Source organism: Ranitomeya variabilis, chromosome 2 (assembly GCF_051348905.1).
Source record: "Ranitomeya variabilis isolate aRanVar5 chromosome 2, aRanVar5.hap1, whole genome shotgun sequence".
Lineage (NCBI taxonomy): Eukaryota > Metazoa > Chordata > Amphibia > Anura > Dendrobatidae > Ranitomeya > Ranitomeya variabilis.
Genome location: NC_135233.1, coordinates 617,430,247 through 617,442,524, shown reverse-complemented (window position 1 = coordinate 617,442,524; position 12,278 = coordinate 617,430,247). Strand labels below are relative to the sequence as shown.

Genomic DNA, 12,278 nt, shown 5'->3' with positions numbered 1-12,278 from the left:
TAATGAGTGGAGGAAAGAGGAGACTCTTAAAGAAGAAGTTACAGGTCTGTGAGAGCCAGAAATCTTGATTGTTTGTTTCTGACCAAATACTTATTTTCCACCAGAATATGCAAATAAAATGATAAAAAAACAGACAATGTGATTTTCTGGATTTTTTTTTCTCAGTTTGTCTCCCATAGTTGAGGTCTACCTATGATGTAAATTACAGACACCTCTCATCTTTTTAAGTGGTGGAACTTGCACTATTGCTGACTGACTAAATACTTTTTTGCCCCACTGTACATCACATAGGAGACATTGGGGCTGGAGTGTATACAATAGGAGACAATACACTACTGGACACACTAGGGCTGCCCCTGCTGTCTTCATCTGTGGTACTGGAGCGCATTTTGTGCTATCTTTGCCCACAAAGTATGTCCAAACGCTGTGAGAAGCCAGCGTCAGGATGAAATCCTTCATTGCATTTTCTACAGCATTCAGTAGGGAACATTGAGTGTGCATGCTCACAATGCAATAAGGAATTAAAGGACCAGCAAAAGGGGGCTGCTTATCTGAGCACTTTGCTCCCCTAGAATCTGCTTGAAGGCCAGAGATAAGGTCATCTCGGACTGTAAACATTCTGTGGGATGGAGTTTCCGCATTTCTAATCTGGGGGGATAGAACTATCTGCTATGTCTGATTTCGGACTTCCGATCCTTTTCTTTTCTAAGAGGAAAGCCAATTTCGGAGGAGTCATAGGGGACACAGGAGATTTTGGAAGAGTGATCGCTCCCGTGGGAGAGTCGGGGAAGATATCTGTTGGTAAACATCGGTCTAAGGGTACCGTCACACATTGAAATTTTCATCGCTGCGACGGCACAATTCGTGACGTCGCAGCGTCGTATGATTATCGCTCCAGCGTCGTAGACTGCGGTCACACGTTGCAATCACGGCGCTGGAGCGATGCCGAAGTCCCCGGGTAACCAGGGTAAACATCGGGTAACTAAGCGCAGGGCCGCGCTTAGTAACCCGATGTTTACCCTGGTTACCAGCGTAAACGTAAAAAAACAAACAGTACATACTCACCCGTCGGTGTCCTTCAGGTCCCTTGCCGTCTGCTTCCTGCTCTGAGTGCAGCCGTACAGTGAGAGCAGATCGCAGCACCGACCTGAAGGACACCGACGGGTGAGTATGTACGGTTTGTTTTTTTACGTTTACGCTTGTAACCAGGGTAAACATCGGGTTACTAAGCGCGGCCCTCGCTTAGTTACCCGATGTTTACCCTGGTTACAAGCGAAGACATCGCTGGATCGCTGTCACACACAACGATCCAGCGATGTCAGCGGGTGATCAAGCGACGAAAGAAAGTTCCAAACGATCTGCTACGACGTACGATTCTCAGCAGGGTGTCTGATCGCTGCTGCGTGTCAGACACTGCGATATCGTAACGATATCGCTAGAACGTCACGAATCGTAACGTCGTAGCGATGGAAATTTCAATGTGTGACGGTACCCTAACAAATTTAGACTTTTCTGGTAGGTTTAATAAACATGCCGTAAAACTGTACCAGAGGAAAACACCAAAATGAGAACATTTGATAAAATCTGGTAAAGCCTTGCCATAAACCAATCAGAACGATGTGCCAGTGTTATGGATGGGAAGAACCATGGTTAAGTACCTTTTATCTCTAAAGGTAGAGGAAACAGCTAGAGAACCATGCTTCTAATCTGTCTTATAGAAGAATAGTGGACCAAGGAGGGCATCTCACAAACCAGTACAAGGACGGGTCAGTGTATTGTTCTTGTTTGTCAAAGAGAACCATCAGTTTTGCACAGGGATATACTCCATCTATAGTAAACAACCTTAAATGTTTGCACCCAGTTGAATGAACCTTTATCCTTGTCGATGTCTCCTCCACTGATGTGATGTATATCTATTTTTTTCATTCTTTTTTTCCCCTCTATCCCAAAGAAACCTGAAGTAATTTTCAGCTGTACAACCAACAATAAAACTAATCTTTATAGTTATTTTTCTCCATCATATCTGAAGCTTTCAGTGCACGGAGCTGGTGATTGGCAGACACTTCCCTTTGATGTCGAATTATAATACTCGCAGAGAAGAGTCAAATAGTGCCCTGTGCAATTTAGAAACTCGTGTACTGCCAGAGGAAAGAAAAAAAATTTCCGGTGCTTTTTGTGCAGTGGTTGTAAAACTCTATAAAAGCATTAATTCTGCTGAAGGCTGACAGGAGCGAGCTGGATTGTGGACTATTGGTATGTAAAAATGGGGACAAAGCTGCTAGTCTGCGGCCCTGAATGAGGGGCATTACAAGTCTATGGGATCCATTTTCTTTTTAATCTTACCTTGTTTAAAGCATTTGCAAAAAGCGTCAGAGGATTAAAAAAAATCATCAGTGTAACCAGAAGGGATTAGCATACAGCATTACTCAAATACAGTATATAGTCATGCTGAGGGGCTGGTTACAGCTGGTGCAGTGCCAGACGCAGACGACCATTGTGTGGCCTAGGTGAAAAGTTCCTTGCACCAGGCTTGCAGTTGCCTAGGCTTATATACGGCTAGGCGCGGAATATGTTGGCGCTATATAAATAAAATTATTATTATTATAGGTCCAGAAATATTTGGACAGTGACACGTTTTGACATTTTAACTGTTTACTAAAACATATTTGAGATAGTTATATAATCAATAAGGGCTTAACCCCTTCAACCCTGGGCCATTTCCCTTTTTTTTTTTCATTTTTGTTATTCCCTCCCTTTATTCCAAGAGCCATAACTTTTTACATTTCCGCCAATATAGCCGTATGAGCACTTGTTTTTTTATGGACTTTTGAATGACATCATTCAGTTTGCTATATAGTGTACTGGAAAACGGGAAAAAAAATTCCAAGTGCATTGAAATTGCAAAAAAAATGCAATTACACAATAGTTTTTTGTTTGATTACCATATTCACTATATGTTAAAACTGACCTGTCAATATGATTCCACAGGTCAGTATGAGTACGCAGATATGAAGCATGTATAGTTTATTTTTTATCTAAATAATGAAAAAAAATCTGAAATTTGTAAGTAAAAACGTTTTTGCTTCTGTTTCCATTTTACAAGACCCACAACAATTTCATTTTTTAGAATCTGGGGCTGGGTGATGGCTTATTTTTTGCGCCTTGAGCTGACGTTTTTGCGGATACCATTTTGGGCTAAATACAATGCTTTGATCGCCTCTTATTGCAATGTTGCCCCTGTAAAAAAAAAACTGTGATTCTGGCTTTTCAATTTTTTGTCACTCAACGCCGTTTACCAATTGGACTAATGTATTTTATATTCTGGTAGACTGGACTTTTCTGAACGTAGCGATACCAAATATGTGTACTTATTTAACTTATTTATTTTTTAATGGGGCAAAAGGGGGGGTGATTTAAACTTTTGTGGGGTGGTTCATATTTTAAAAAACTTTTGTTCACTTTTTACTTTATTTAATAATCCCCTCAAGAGTCTGATTGCCTATGCTATAAATAGCAGTGCTATGCATAGCAGATATAGCGATCTCCTATGAACGCCAGCCACAAGCTGGCATTCACAGGAGTATCCTAATGACAGGGATGGGGGTCTTCTGCAGACCCCCGACTGTCATGACAACCCATCGGTGCCCTGCGATCACGTAACGGGCACTCCTCTGGATGACGCACACCCTGCAGGCTCATGTTAAATCCCCCTATCACAGATTGACAGCGAGATTTAACAAGTTAGCATTTAACATCTAAAGCCGCCCAGTCCTGGAAAAGTATTTTTTAACCCCTTTACCCCCCCCAAGACTGTTTTCACCTTCATGACCATGCCAAAGTTTACAATTCTGTCCAGTGTCACTTTATGAGGTAATAACTCTGGAACGCTTCGACAGATCCTATTGATTCAGAGTTGTTGTTTTTTTCATGACATACAGTGGTGGAAATAAGTATTTAATCCTTGTTGATTTTGTAAGTTTGCCCACTGACGAAGAACAGTCTATAATTTTAAGGGCAGGATAATTTTAACATTAAGAGATAGAATGTCAAAAATAAAATCCAGAAAATCACACTGTATAAATTATGTAAAATGTCCTCTATCCCTGCACCCCTCTTGTGCACCTTACCATCGAAGATGAAAGTCATGAAATAAAAGACTTTTCATTCAAGCTGCCATGGTGAGTGCCGCATACTTTTTTTCTGAATTATTTAATTCATATAAATGTATTTGCATTTTGCAGTGAGAAATAAGTATTTGATCCATCTGACAAACGAGACTTAATACTTGGTGGCTGTAATGCCTGCTGCAACACAGTAGCACACAACCTACACCAGGGGGTGCGGGTGAAAAAAAACAAATACACTCACAGTGAAATCACAGAGCAGCAGGCAGCATCCACTAGGTGGCGAAAAAGTAGTCAGACAAAGCCGGGTCAGCAACAGAGAGGGAAGGAAGTACCAGAGGTCACAGCAATACACATGGTCAGAATCAAGCCAAAGAAGCCAGAGCCGATCTGGAGCAGGAAGGCCAGAGACGCAAGACAAACAGGTAAGAGGACAAGCCGAGTCAAATACCAAGGGGTCACAACATGGAGACCTAGTACTACAACAAGCAAAGTCACAGGGAAACACAGGAACGGGACCTAGGTAAATGGGTAGAAGACAAATCAGGGTACAAGGGGGTCAGCTACTCAAGCCAGAGACAGGAACTATAACTGACACTGCTTGCAGATAACAGCGGACTGAAATAGCCAGACATACCAAAATGAGGCAGAGAAGATTAACCCCCATATGACCATCCCGGTTATTGAATAATCAGAAACAAACCCCGGACAGGATCATGACAGTGGCAAAACCCTTGTCTTGTTGGCAAGCACAGCAGTCAGACTTTTTTTGTAGCAAGATGAAAAAGTGTGTCGGGAGCACAACCAATGTATGAGTCTATCAACTAGGGTGCTACACAATGCATGGAAAATGCAATAACTGAACCAAAGAAAAAAAGACACTGCATAAATGTGTGCACACCTATATATAAAAAAATGAATAACAACTTTATTAAGCGACAGAAAGACATACAAAGTGTAAAAACATTAAAATCATATCCCAAAGGGATCAAACAACAAACACACCCTGTTCCTGAATAATAGACAAAAAGAGCCACAGCAAAAATTGATAGAAAATGCTAATATAATCCTATGCACAATTGCCTGGAAATAGGTACAATCATATGAATAAGGGCCGAGCAATAATATCTTATAAAACTGTAGCACTGTAGCACCGTAAATCCCGATAACAAATGGGCGTCCCCAAAGTTACCAGACTATGAGCCAAACCCCAAACATGTGAAATAATCCCTATATGGATGAAACCAAGTGGCCATTCATCACAAGGGAAAATGAGGGAAAAAGAATTATATAGGCTACATCAGTAATGGGGCAAAGAGAAGCAAGCCAGTGTGGGTGTGTGCAAAAAAAATCACAGCTACAAAAATATAGATGCTGCAGGCAAAGCTGGACAGTGATATAGCCAGACACACAACCCACGACAAAAAGCCGGCTCACAGCAATGAAGGGAGAGCCGGAATAGTTACATGTCTTGTGGCTGCCATGGAGAGGACCCCAGTACTGGCGGATGTGCGGGCAACAGAGGAGAGGGTGTGGGAGAAACCCACGCGTATCGCCGCGCTAGGCAGCTTCATCAGGGAAAGTAATTCTCCAGATGACTGTGACCGCTGTATATAGCGGTATTGATGATCCCATACTATACCGGTGTGTGATGATCCGAGTGGGAAACCGGAAATGGAGGAGAAGAGGAGCGCAGGCGCAGTAGCTCATAGAAGCCGGAGTAAGGTGCGCATGGTCAGATATGTGGCGGAATGAGCGGCAAGCTGAAAGGTAGCCGCCCAAGTCAGGCACACAGGCGAATACGCCTACAGAACTAAAGGTGACTGCGCAGGCGTGAAAAGAAGAAGGAGCATAGAAAGTACATTGTGCGGCCGCACAAAAAGAAAAAGCAAAATGTATATGTAGGAGGCGCCTACTACAAACCAGACGAGGCACCGAAATCAAAAAATAGAATCTGTAAGAATAGGGGGCCAAGAGCAAATGAAAATGAATAAAAATGAATAAAAATAGGACATGAAAAATGTTAGACACCTGTAAGGAGAGAAGCAATATTAGCATATTAGCAAATTAGCATATAATACAGTTTTATAGCCCATAAATACAGGCCAATTGTATACAATATAAATGAAAACATACAGGCCATGATGCCTATAAACTGTAGATATAAATCAAACTTTTGAGAAATCCAAGGTTCATCCATAGTGATCCCAACATCAGCCGCTAAGCTCCATCCACAGAGTCTCTAATGGGGAAACACACAGGTACCAAACCAAAGGAAGATTCCATGGGAGTATGATCATTGCGATGCCTGATCCATGTCCGAGATCGAAGGCTTGTCCCAAATAATGACAGACCAGACGAGAGGGGTATAAGAACCACCAAAGCTATTAGATGTAAGAAAGAACAAAAAAAGATGTCCAAAAAAATGTCCAAAAAATCCTAGGTGCTGACTTGAGAATGGCAAGGGCTATATGTTTGATGCCAGAATAGTAATGACTCTTTCATTGTGGATTTACTGAATTTTGTCCTGCACTACAATTATTTTTTGTTTGACAGGACATATTACAAACAGGTATCAGGCGTGGCCATGGGCGCACGGTGTGCGCCGGCCTATGCCAATATTTTTCTTGGATGGTGGGAGGAAACGATTGTTTTCTGTTCTCAGACATTTCATGATCATGTCAAACATTGGCATCGTTTCATAGACGATGTCTTTTTCATATGGACTGGTACTGAAACTGCATGTTTACAATTTCTCAGGGAACTTAATGATAACTCTTTGAACATCTTTCTTACTCATCAAAAGTTTGATTTATATCTACAGTTTATAGGCATCATGGCCTGTATGTTTTCATTTATATTGTATACAATTGGCCTGTATTTATGGGCTATAAAACTGTATTATATGCTAATTTGCTAATATGCTAATATTGCTTTTCTCCTTACAGGTGTCTAACATTTTTCATGTCCTATTTTTATTCATTTTCATTTGCTCTTGGCCCCCTATTCTTACAGATTCTATTTTTTGATTTCGGTGCCTCGTCTGGTTTGTAGTAGGCGCCTCCTACATATACATTTTGCTTTTTCTTTTTGTGCGGCCGCACAATGTACTTTCTATGCTCCTTCTTCTTTTCACGCCTGCGCAGTCACCTTTAGTTCTGTAGGCGTATTCGCCTGTGTGCTTGACTTGGGCGGCTACCTTTCAGCTTGCCGCGCATTCCGCCACATATCTGACCATGCGCACCTTACTCCGGCTTCTATGAGCTACTGCGCCTGCGCTCCTCTTCTCCTCCATTTCCGGTTTCCCACTCGGATCATCACACACCGGTATAGTATGGGATCATCAATACCGCTATATACAGTAGTCACAGTCATCTGGAGAATTACTTTCCCTGACGAAGCTGCCTAGCGCGGCGATACGCGTGGGTTTCTCCCACACCCTCTCCTCTGTTGCCCGCACATCCGCCAGTACTGGGGTCCTCTCCATGGCAGCCACAAGACATGTAACTATTCCGGCTCTCCCTTCATTGCTGTGAGCCGTCTTTTTGTCGTGGGTTGTGTGTCTGGCTATATCACTGTCCAGCTTTGCCTGCAGCATCTATATTTTTGTAGCTGTGATTTTTTTTGCACACACCCACACTGGCTTGCTTCTCTTTGCCCCATTACTGATGTAGCCTATATAATTCTTTTTCCCTCATTTTCCCTTGTGATGAATGGCCACTTGGTTTCATCCATATAGGGATTATTTCACATGTTTGGGGTTTGGCTCATAGTCTGGTAACTTTGGGGACGCCCATTTGTTATCGGGATTTACGGTGCTACAGTTTTATAAGATATTATTGCTCGGCCCTTATTCATATGATTGTACCTGTATTTCCAGGCAATTGTGCATAGGATTATATTAGCATTTTCTATCAATTTTTGCTGTGGCTCTTTTTGTCTATTATTCAGGAACAGGGTGTGTTTGTTGTTTGATCCCTTTGGGATATGATTTTAATGTTTTTACACTTTGTATGTCTTTCTGTCGCTTAATAAAGTTGTTATTCATTTTTTGATATATAGGTGTGCACACATTTATGCAGTGTCTTTTTTTCTTTGGTTCAGACTTTTTTTGTAGCTGATGATGTTTGCGCACATGTCAGCAGGATTTCTGGTCCACTCCTCTTTGCAGATCCTCTCTAAATCATTAAGATTTTGAGGCTGTCACTTGGCAACTCGGAGCTTCGACTTCCTCCATAAGTTTTCTATGGGATTAAGGTCTGAAGATGGGCTAGGCCACTGTATCATACTACATGATGGTGATTAAAATTTCTTCGATACGACTTGCGTTTATTTGTGAACAAAATGGAAATTTTGCAAAAATTTTGAAAATATTCCACTTTTTAAACTTTTAATTTTTTTATTCCCTTAAATCAGAGTTATGTCACATAAAATATCTAATAAATAACATTTTCCCACATGTCTACATCAGAACAATTTTTCATATATAATATATATATTATTTTTTGTTAGAAAGTTGTAAGGGTTAAAAGTTCACCAGCGATTTCTAATTTTTCAAACAATATGTACAAAACCATTTTTTTAGGGACCACATCACATTTGAAGTCACTTTGACAGATAATACCCAAGAGTGACACCAAGTTAAAAACTGCACCCCTCAATGTGCTCAAATCCACATTCAATAAGTTTATTAACCCTTCAGGAACTGATGAAATGTGTAAGGAATAAAAAAGGTCACAACATTTTTACTTTAGATCCAATATTTTTTATTTTCACAATGGTAACAGGAGAAAATGGACCACAAAATGTGTTGTGCAATTTCTCTGAGTATGCCGATATCCCATATGTGGGGGGAAAACCATTGGGCGCACGGCAGAGCTCGGAAGGTAAGGAGCACCGTTTGCCTTTTGTTAACATAAAATTATCTGGAATGGAGAGCGGACGCCTAAAGAGTGGAAAAAAACCCCCCCCCCACAAGTGACCCAATTTTGGAAACTAGACCCACACAAGAAATGTATCTAAATGTGTGTGTTTTCTTTTATTTAGAAAAGAAACAAAAAGAAAAAAATAATCTAGAAAGAAAAAAATAAAAAAGCAACAGGTTGATCACTGATGTAAGTCAGTGATCAGCGCTCGACGGCTGTAGGACGGACGCACGGATGTTTCTTTTTTTTCTGTGTGCTCTGACCCTAACTAACTTATTTCAGTAAAAATACTGTAGGTGACGATTACTATGGTAAATTTTTACTGTCCCTAATCTAAATTTTTTTTTTTTCATAAAAAACAACAACCGGAGGTTGATCACTGTGCGGTCAGTGAACGATGGCTCTAGAATGCATGCACGGATGTTATTCTTTTTTTCGAGCGCTGACACTAACTCAATTAAGTAAAAAATACTGAAGTGGACAAGGATGACTACTGTATATTTTTACGGTCGCTAATCTGAAATATTTTTTATCCTGTTTTCACAAAAAAAAACAACAACCGGAGGTTGATCACTGATTTACATCAGTGATCAGTGCTCAATGGCTGTAGCACGAATGCAAAGATGATTCTATATTTCCACAATGCCACTATCCCTAACTCAATACAGTAAAAAATACTCTAGAAAACGACGATTACTACAGTATATTTTTACTGTCCCTAATCTATTCCTAGTAACTATTCTAAATTATTTTTAACTCTAGTTTTTTTTCACAAAAAAAACAACCGGAGGCTTGTCAGTGTTGTTTGTCACCAACCACCGTTCGACAGCAGTTGGACTCACGCATGCAGGGATGTGGTGCATAAAGATGATAAATAAAAAAGAAAAATGGGATAAAAGGCCTTGCCAAAAGCGAGTGTAGTAGCTGCTAATCAGTGGTGTGTATCTGATCAGCAGCTCGGCAGCTGCAGGATGCACAAACGGAGTGGTGCAAAGGGGGTGTGGTATAAAAAATAGTGGAAAAAAATGTAAGTTGTGGTAAACCACGAGTACGAGTGCGGATCAGTGATTTGCGTAACTGATCAGCACTCGGCAGCTGCAGGACGCACGCACAGTGGTGGTGCAAGGGGGAGAATGGGCAGCGACAAAATTCCTGAAAAACAGCAAGCACGGAAGTTGATCAGTAATTTGCATCACTGTTCAACGCTTGGCGGCAGCAGCACGGACAAAAAAGAATGCCAGAGATCGAGAGATCAAGTACTGATCAGTGCTCAGTGGCAAAAGGGGGAGGGGGAAAGGGGAGAGAGGGTGATTGAGTTGGATTAGGAAAGATCAGGCAAGGATCAAAGCGGAATCAATAATTTCTTCTTTCTTCTTCAGAAGCAGGAGCATGAACACCAGCACTGATGCACAGCACTGTGGCACCACAAGGCCCAGCATTGCATGCAGAATGACACAGTGATCGCCCTGTACAAATCCACTGCTAGAATGAAAAAATGCAGGGTGGTCACTGTCAGATGTTGTCTGTGCGTTCTGATTGGTGCAATCGAAGTCATCGTCGATCGCACCAATCAGAGCTGGCCCTGGTAACTCTGTGGTTGCTAGGCTTCAGCCTATGATCAGGGCTTTTACAATCTGATTGCCTGAAAAACTGAGGAACGCTGTGATTGGTAGTTCAAAATTAAGGAGATGACTCCATTTGCCCTGCTGCAAGATGGCACAGGCACTGTAATGCGATCACCGCAACTGCAGTCGCAATGCCACATTAAAGATATGATGTACTCTATGGATATATCCAAGATCGTAAAGGGGTTAAACAGATGAAACTAAGATCAACAAGTACCAGAATGATGAGAAAAAAGTCTGGAGAAGGCTTGGAGCGTCTCCTGATCCTCGGCATAGCACATACTGCGTAACACATGGTGGAGGCGTTGTGATCGTGCGAGCATGCATGGCTTCCAATGGCACCAAGTCTCTAGTGGTTATTGATGATGTGACTGAAGACGGAAGCAGCAGGATGAATCCTGTGTGTACAGCGCCGTACTTTCTGCTCACATCCAACCAAATCCAGCAAGGTTGATTGGATGACGCTTCACAGGACAGATTGACAATCACCGAAAATATCCTGTGAAAAGCAAAGAAGTGGAATATTCTACAATTGCCGAGTAATCTCAGCACATCTAGACGCATTTCACAGGCTGAAGACAAAAATAAAGACAAAAAGAGCCACAAACAAACAACAACTGCAGTAAAGGCGACAAAGCCTCACATGGGAGAAGACCAGCGATGGTGACATCCATGGCCTCCAGACTTCAGGCCATCATCGCCGCAAAGGATTATCTACAAAGTACTAAACAAGAACATTTTTTGCATGGTAAATTTCATTTGTCCAATTACTTTTGAGTCCCTGAAATGAGGAGACTTTGTAGAAAAATTGCTGCAATTTCTAAACGCTTCACAAGATATCTTTGTTCAACCCCTTAAGGGTATGTGCACACGCTGCGGATCCGCAGCGGATTGGCAGCTGCAGATTGGTAGCAGTTTTCCATGCGTTTACAGTACCACGTAAACCAATGGAAAACAAAATCTGCAGTGCACATGCTGCGGAAAAAACCCCGCGGAAACATAGCGTTGTTTATTCCACAGCATGTCAATTCTTTGTGCGGATTCCACAGCGGTTTACACTTGCTCCATAATAGGAATCCGCAGGTGTAAAACCGCATGTGAAATCCGCACAAAAAAAGTGGCAATTCCGCAGGTAATCCGCAGTGCGGTTTACCTGCGGATTTACCAAAATCAGTCCGGAAAAATCCGCAGGACTTTCCAAAACGTGTGCACGTAGCCTTAATTAAACTTGAGAGTCTCCACTTCAATTGCATCTCAGTTGTTTCATTTTAAATCAGAGCTGAAATCACGAAGATATGTCACTGGCCAAAGATTTCTGAACCTGAGCGTGTGTGTATCATAGAATGTGTTATGTGCGATCGCAGAGAGACCCAGCAAGACCTGCACCTATTCAGCAAAGCCACAGACGCAGCTGAAGTCCTTCCCAGGCCCGCTGTCGCGGGGCAGCTAGCGTCTGGTGATGCTGCCAGAGCCTAGTTGAGAATAGGGAGAAACCCTGGGAGTGTAGCACAAAGAGAAAGAGAAAAGAACCCTAAGACCATGCCTAAAAGAGAGCATCCAATACTGCAAGCACCACTCACCACCACAAGACATAGGAATAGCGT

At 41.9% G+C, this 12,278-nt stretch overlaps 1 protein-coding gene across 1 annotated transcript in view; it reads left to right on the top strand.

Moving 5' to 3' along the window:
- The first annotated feature begins 11,313 nt into the window (after window positions 1-11,313).
- ZFPM1 (zinc finger protein, FOG family member 1) overlaps window positions 11,314-12,278 on the top strand; it is a 135,595-nt gene continuing 134,630 nt past the window's right edge. The window contains exon 1 of the mRNA XM_077288809.1: window positions 11,314-11,422. Within this exon, the coding sequence (XP_077144924.1) occupies window positions 11,335-11,422 (88 nt within the window). The 5' untranslated portion in view covers window positions 11,314-11,334. The remainder of the gene's footprint in view (window positions 11,423-12,278) is intronic.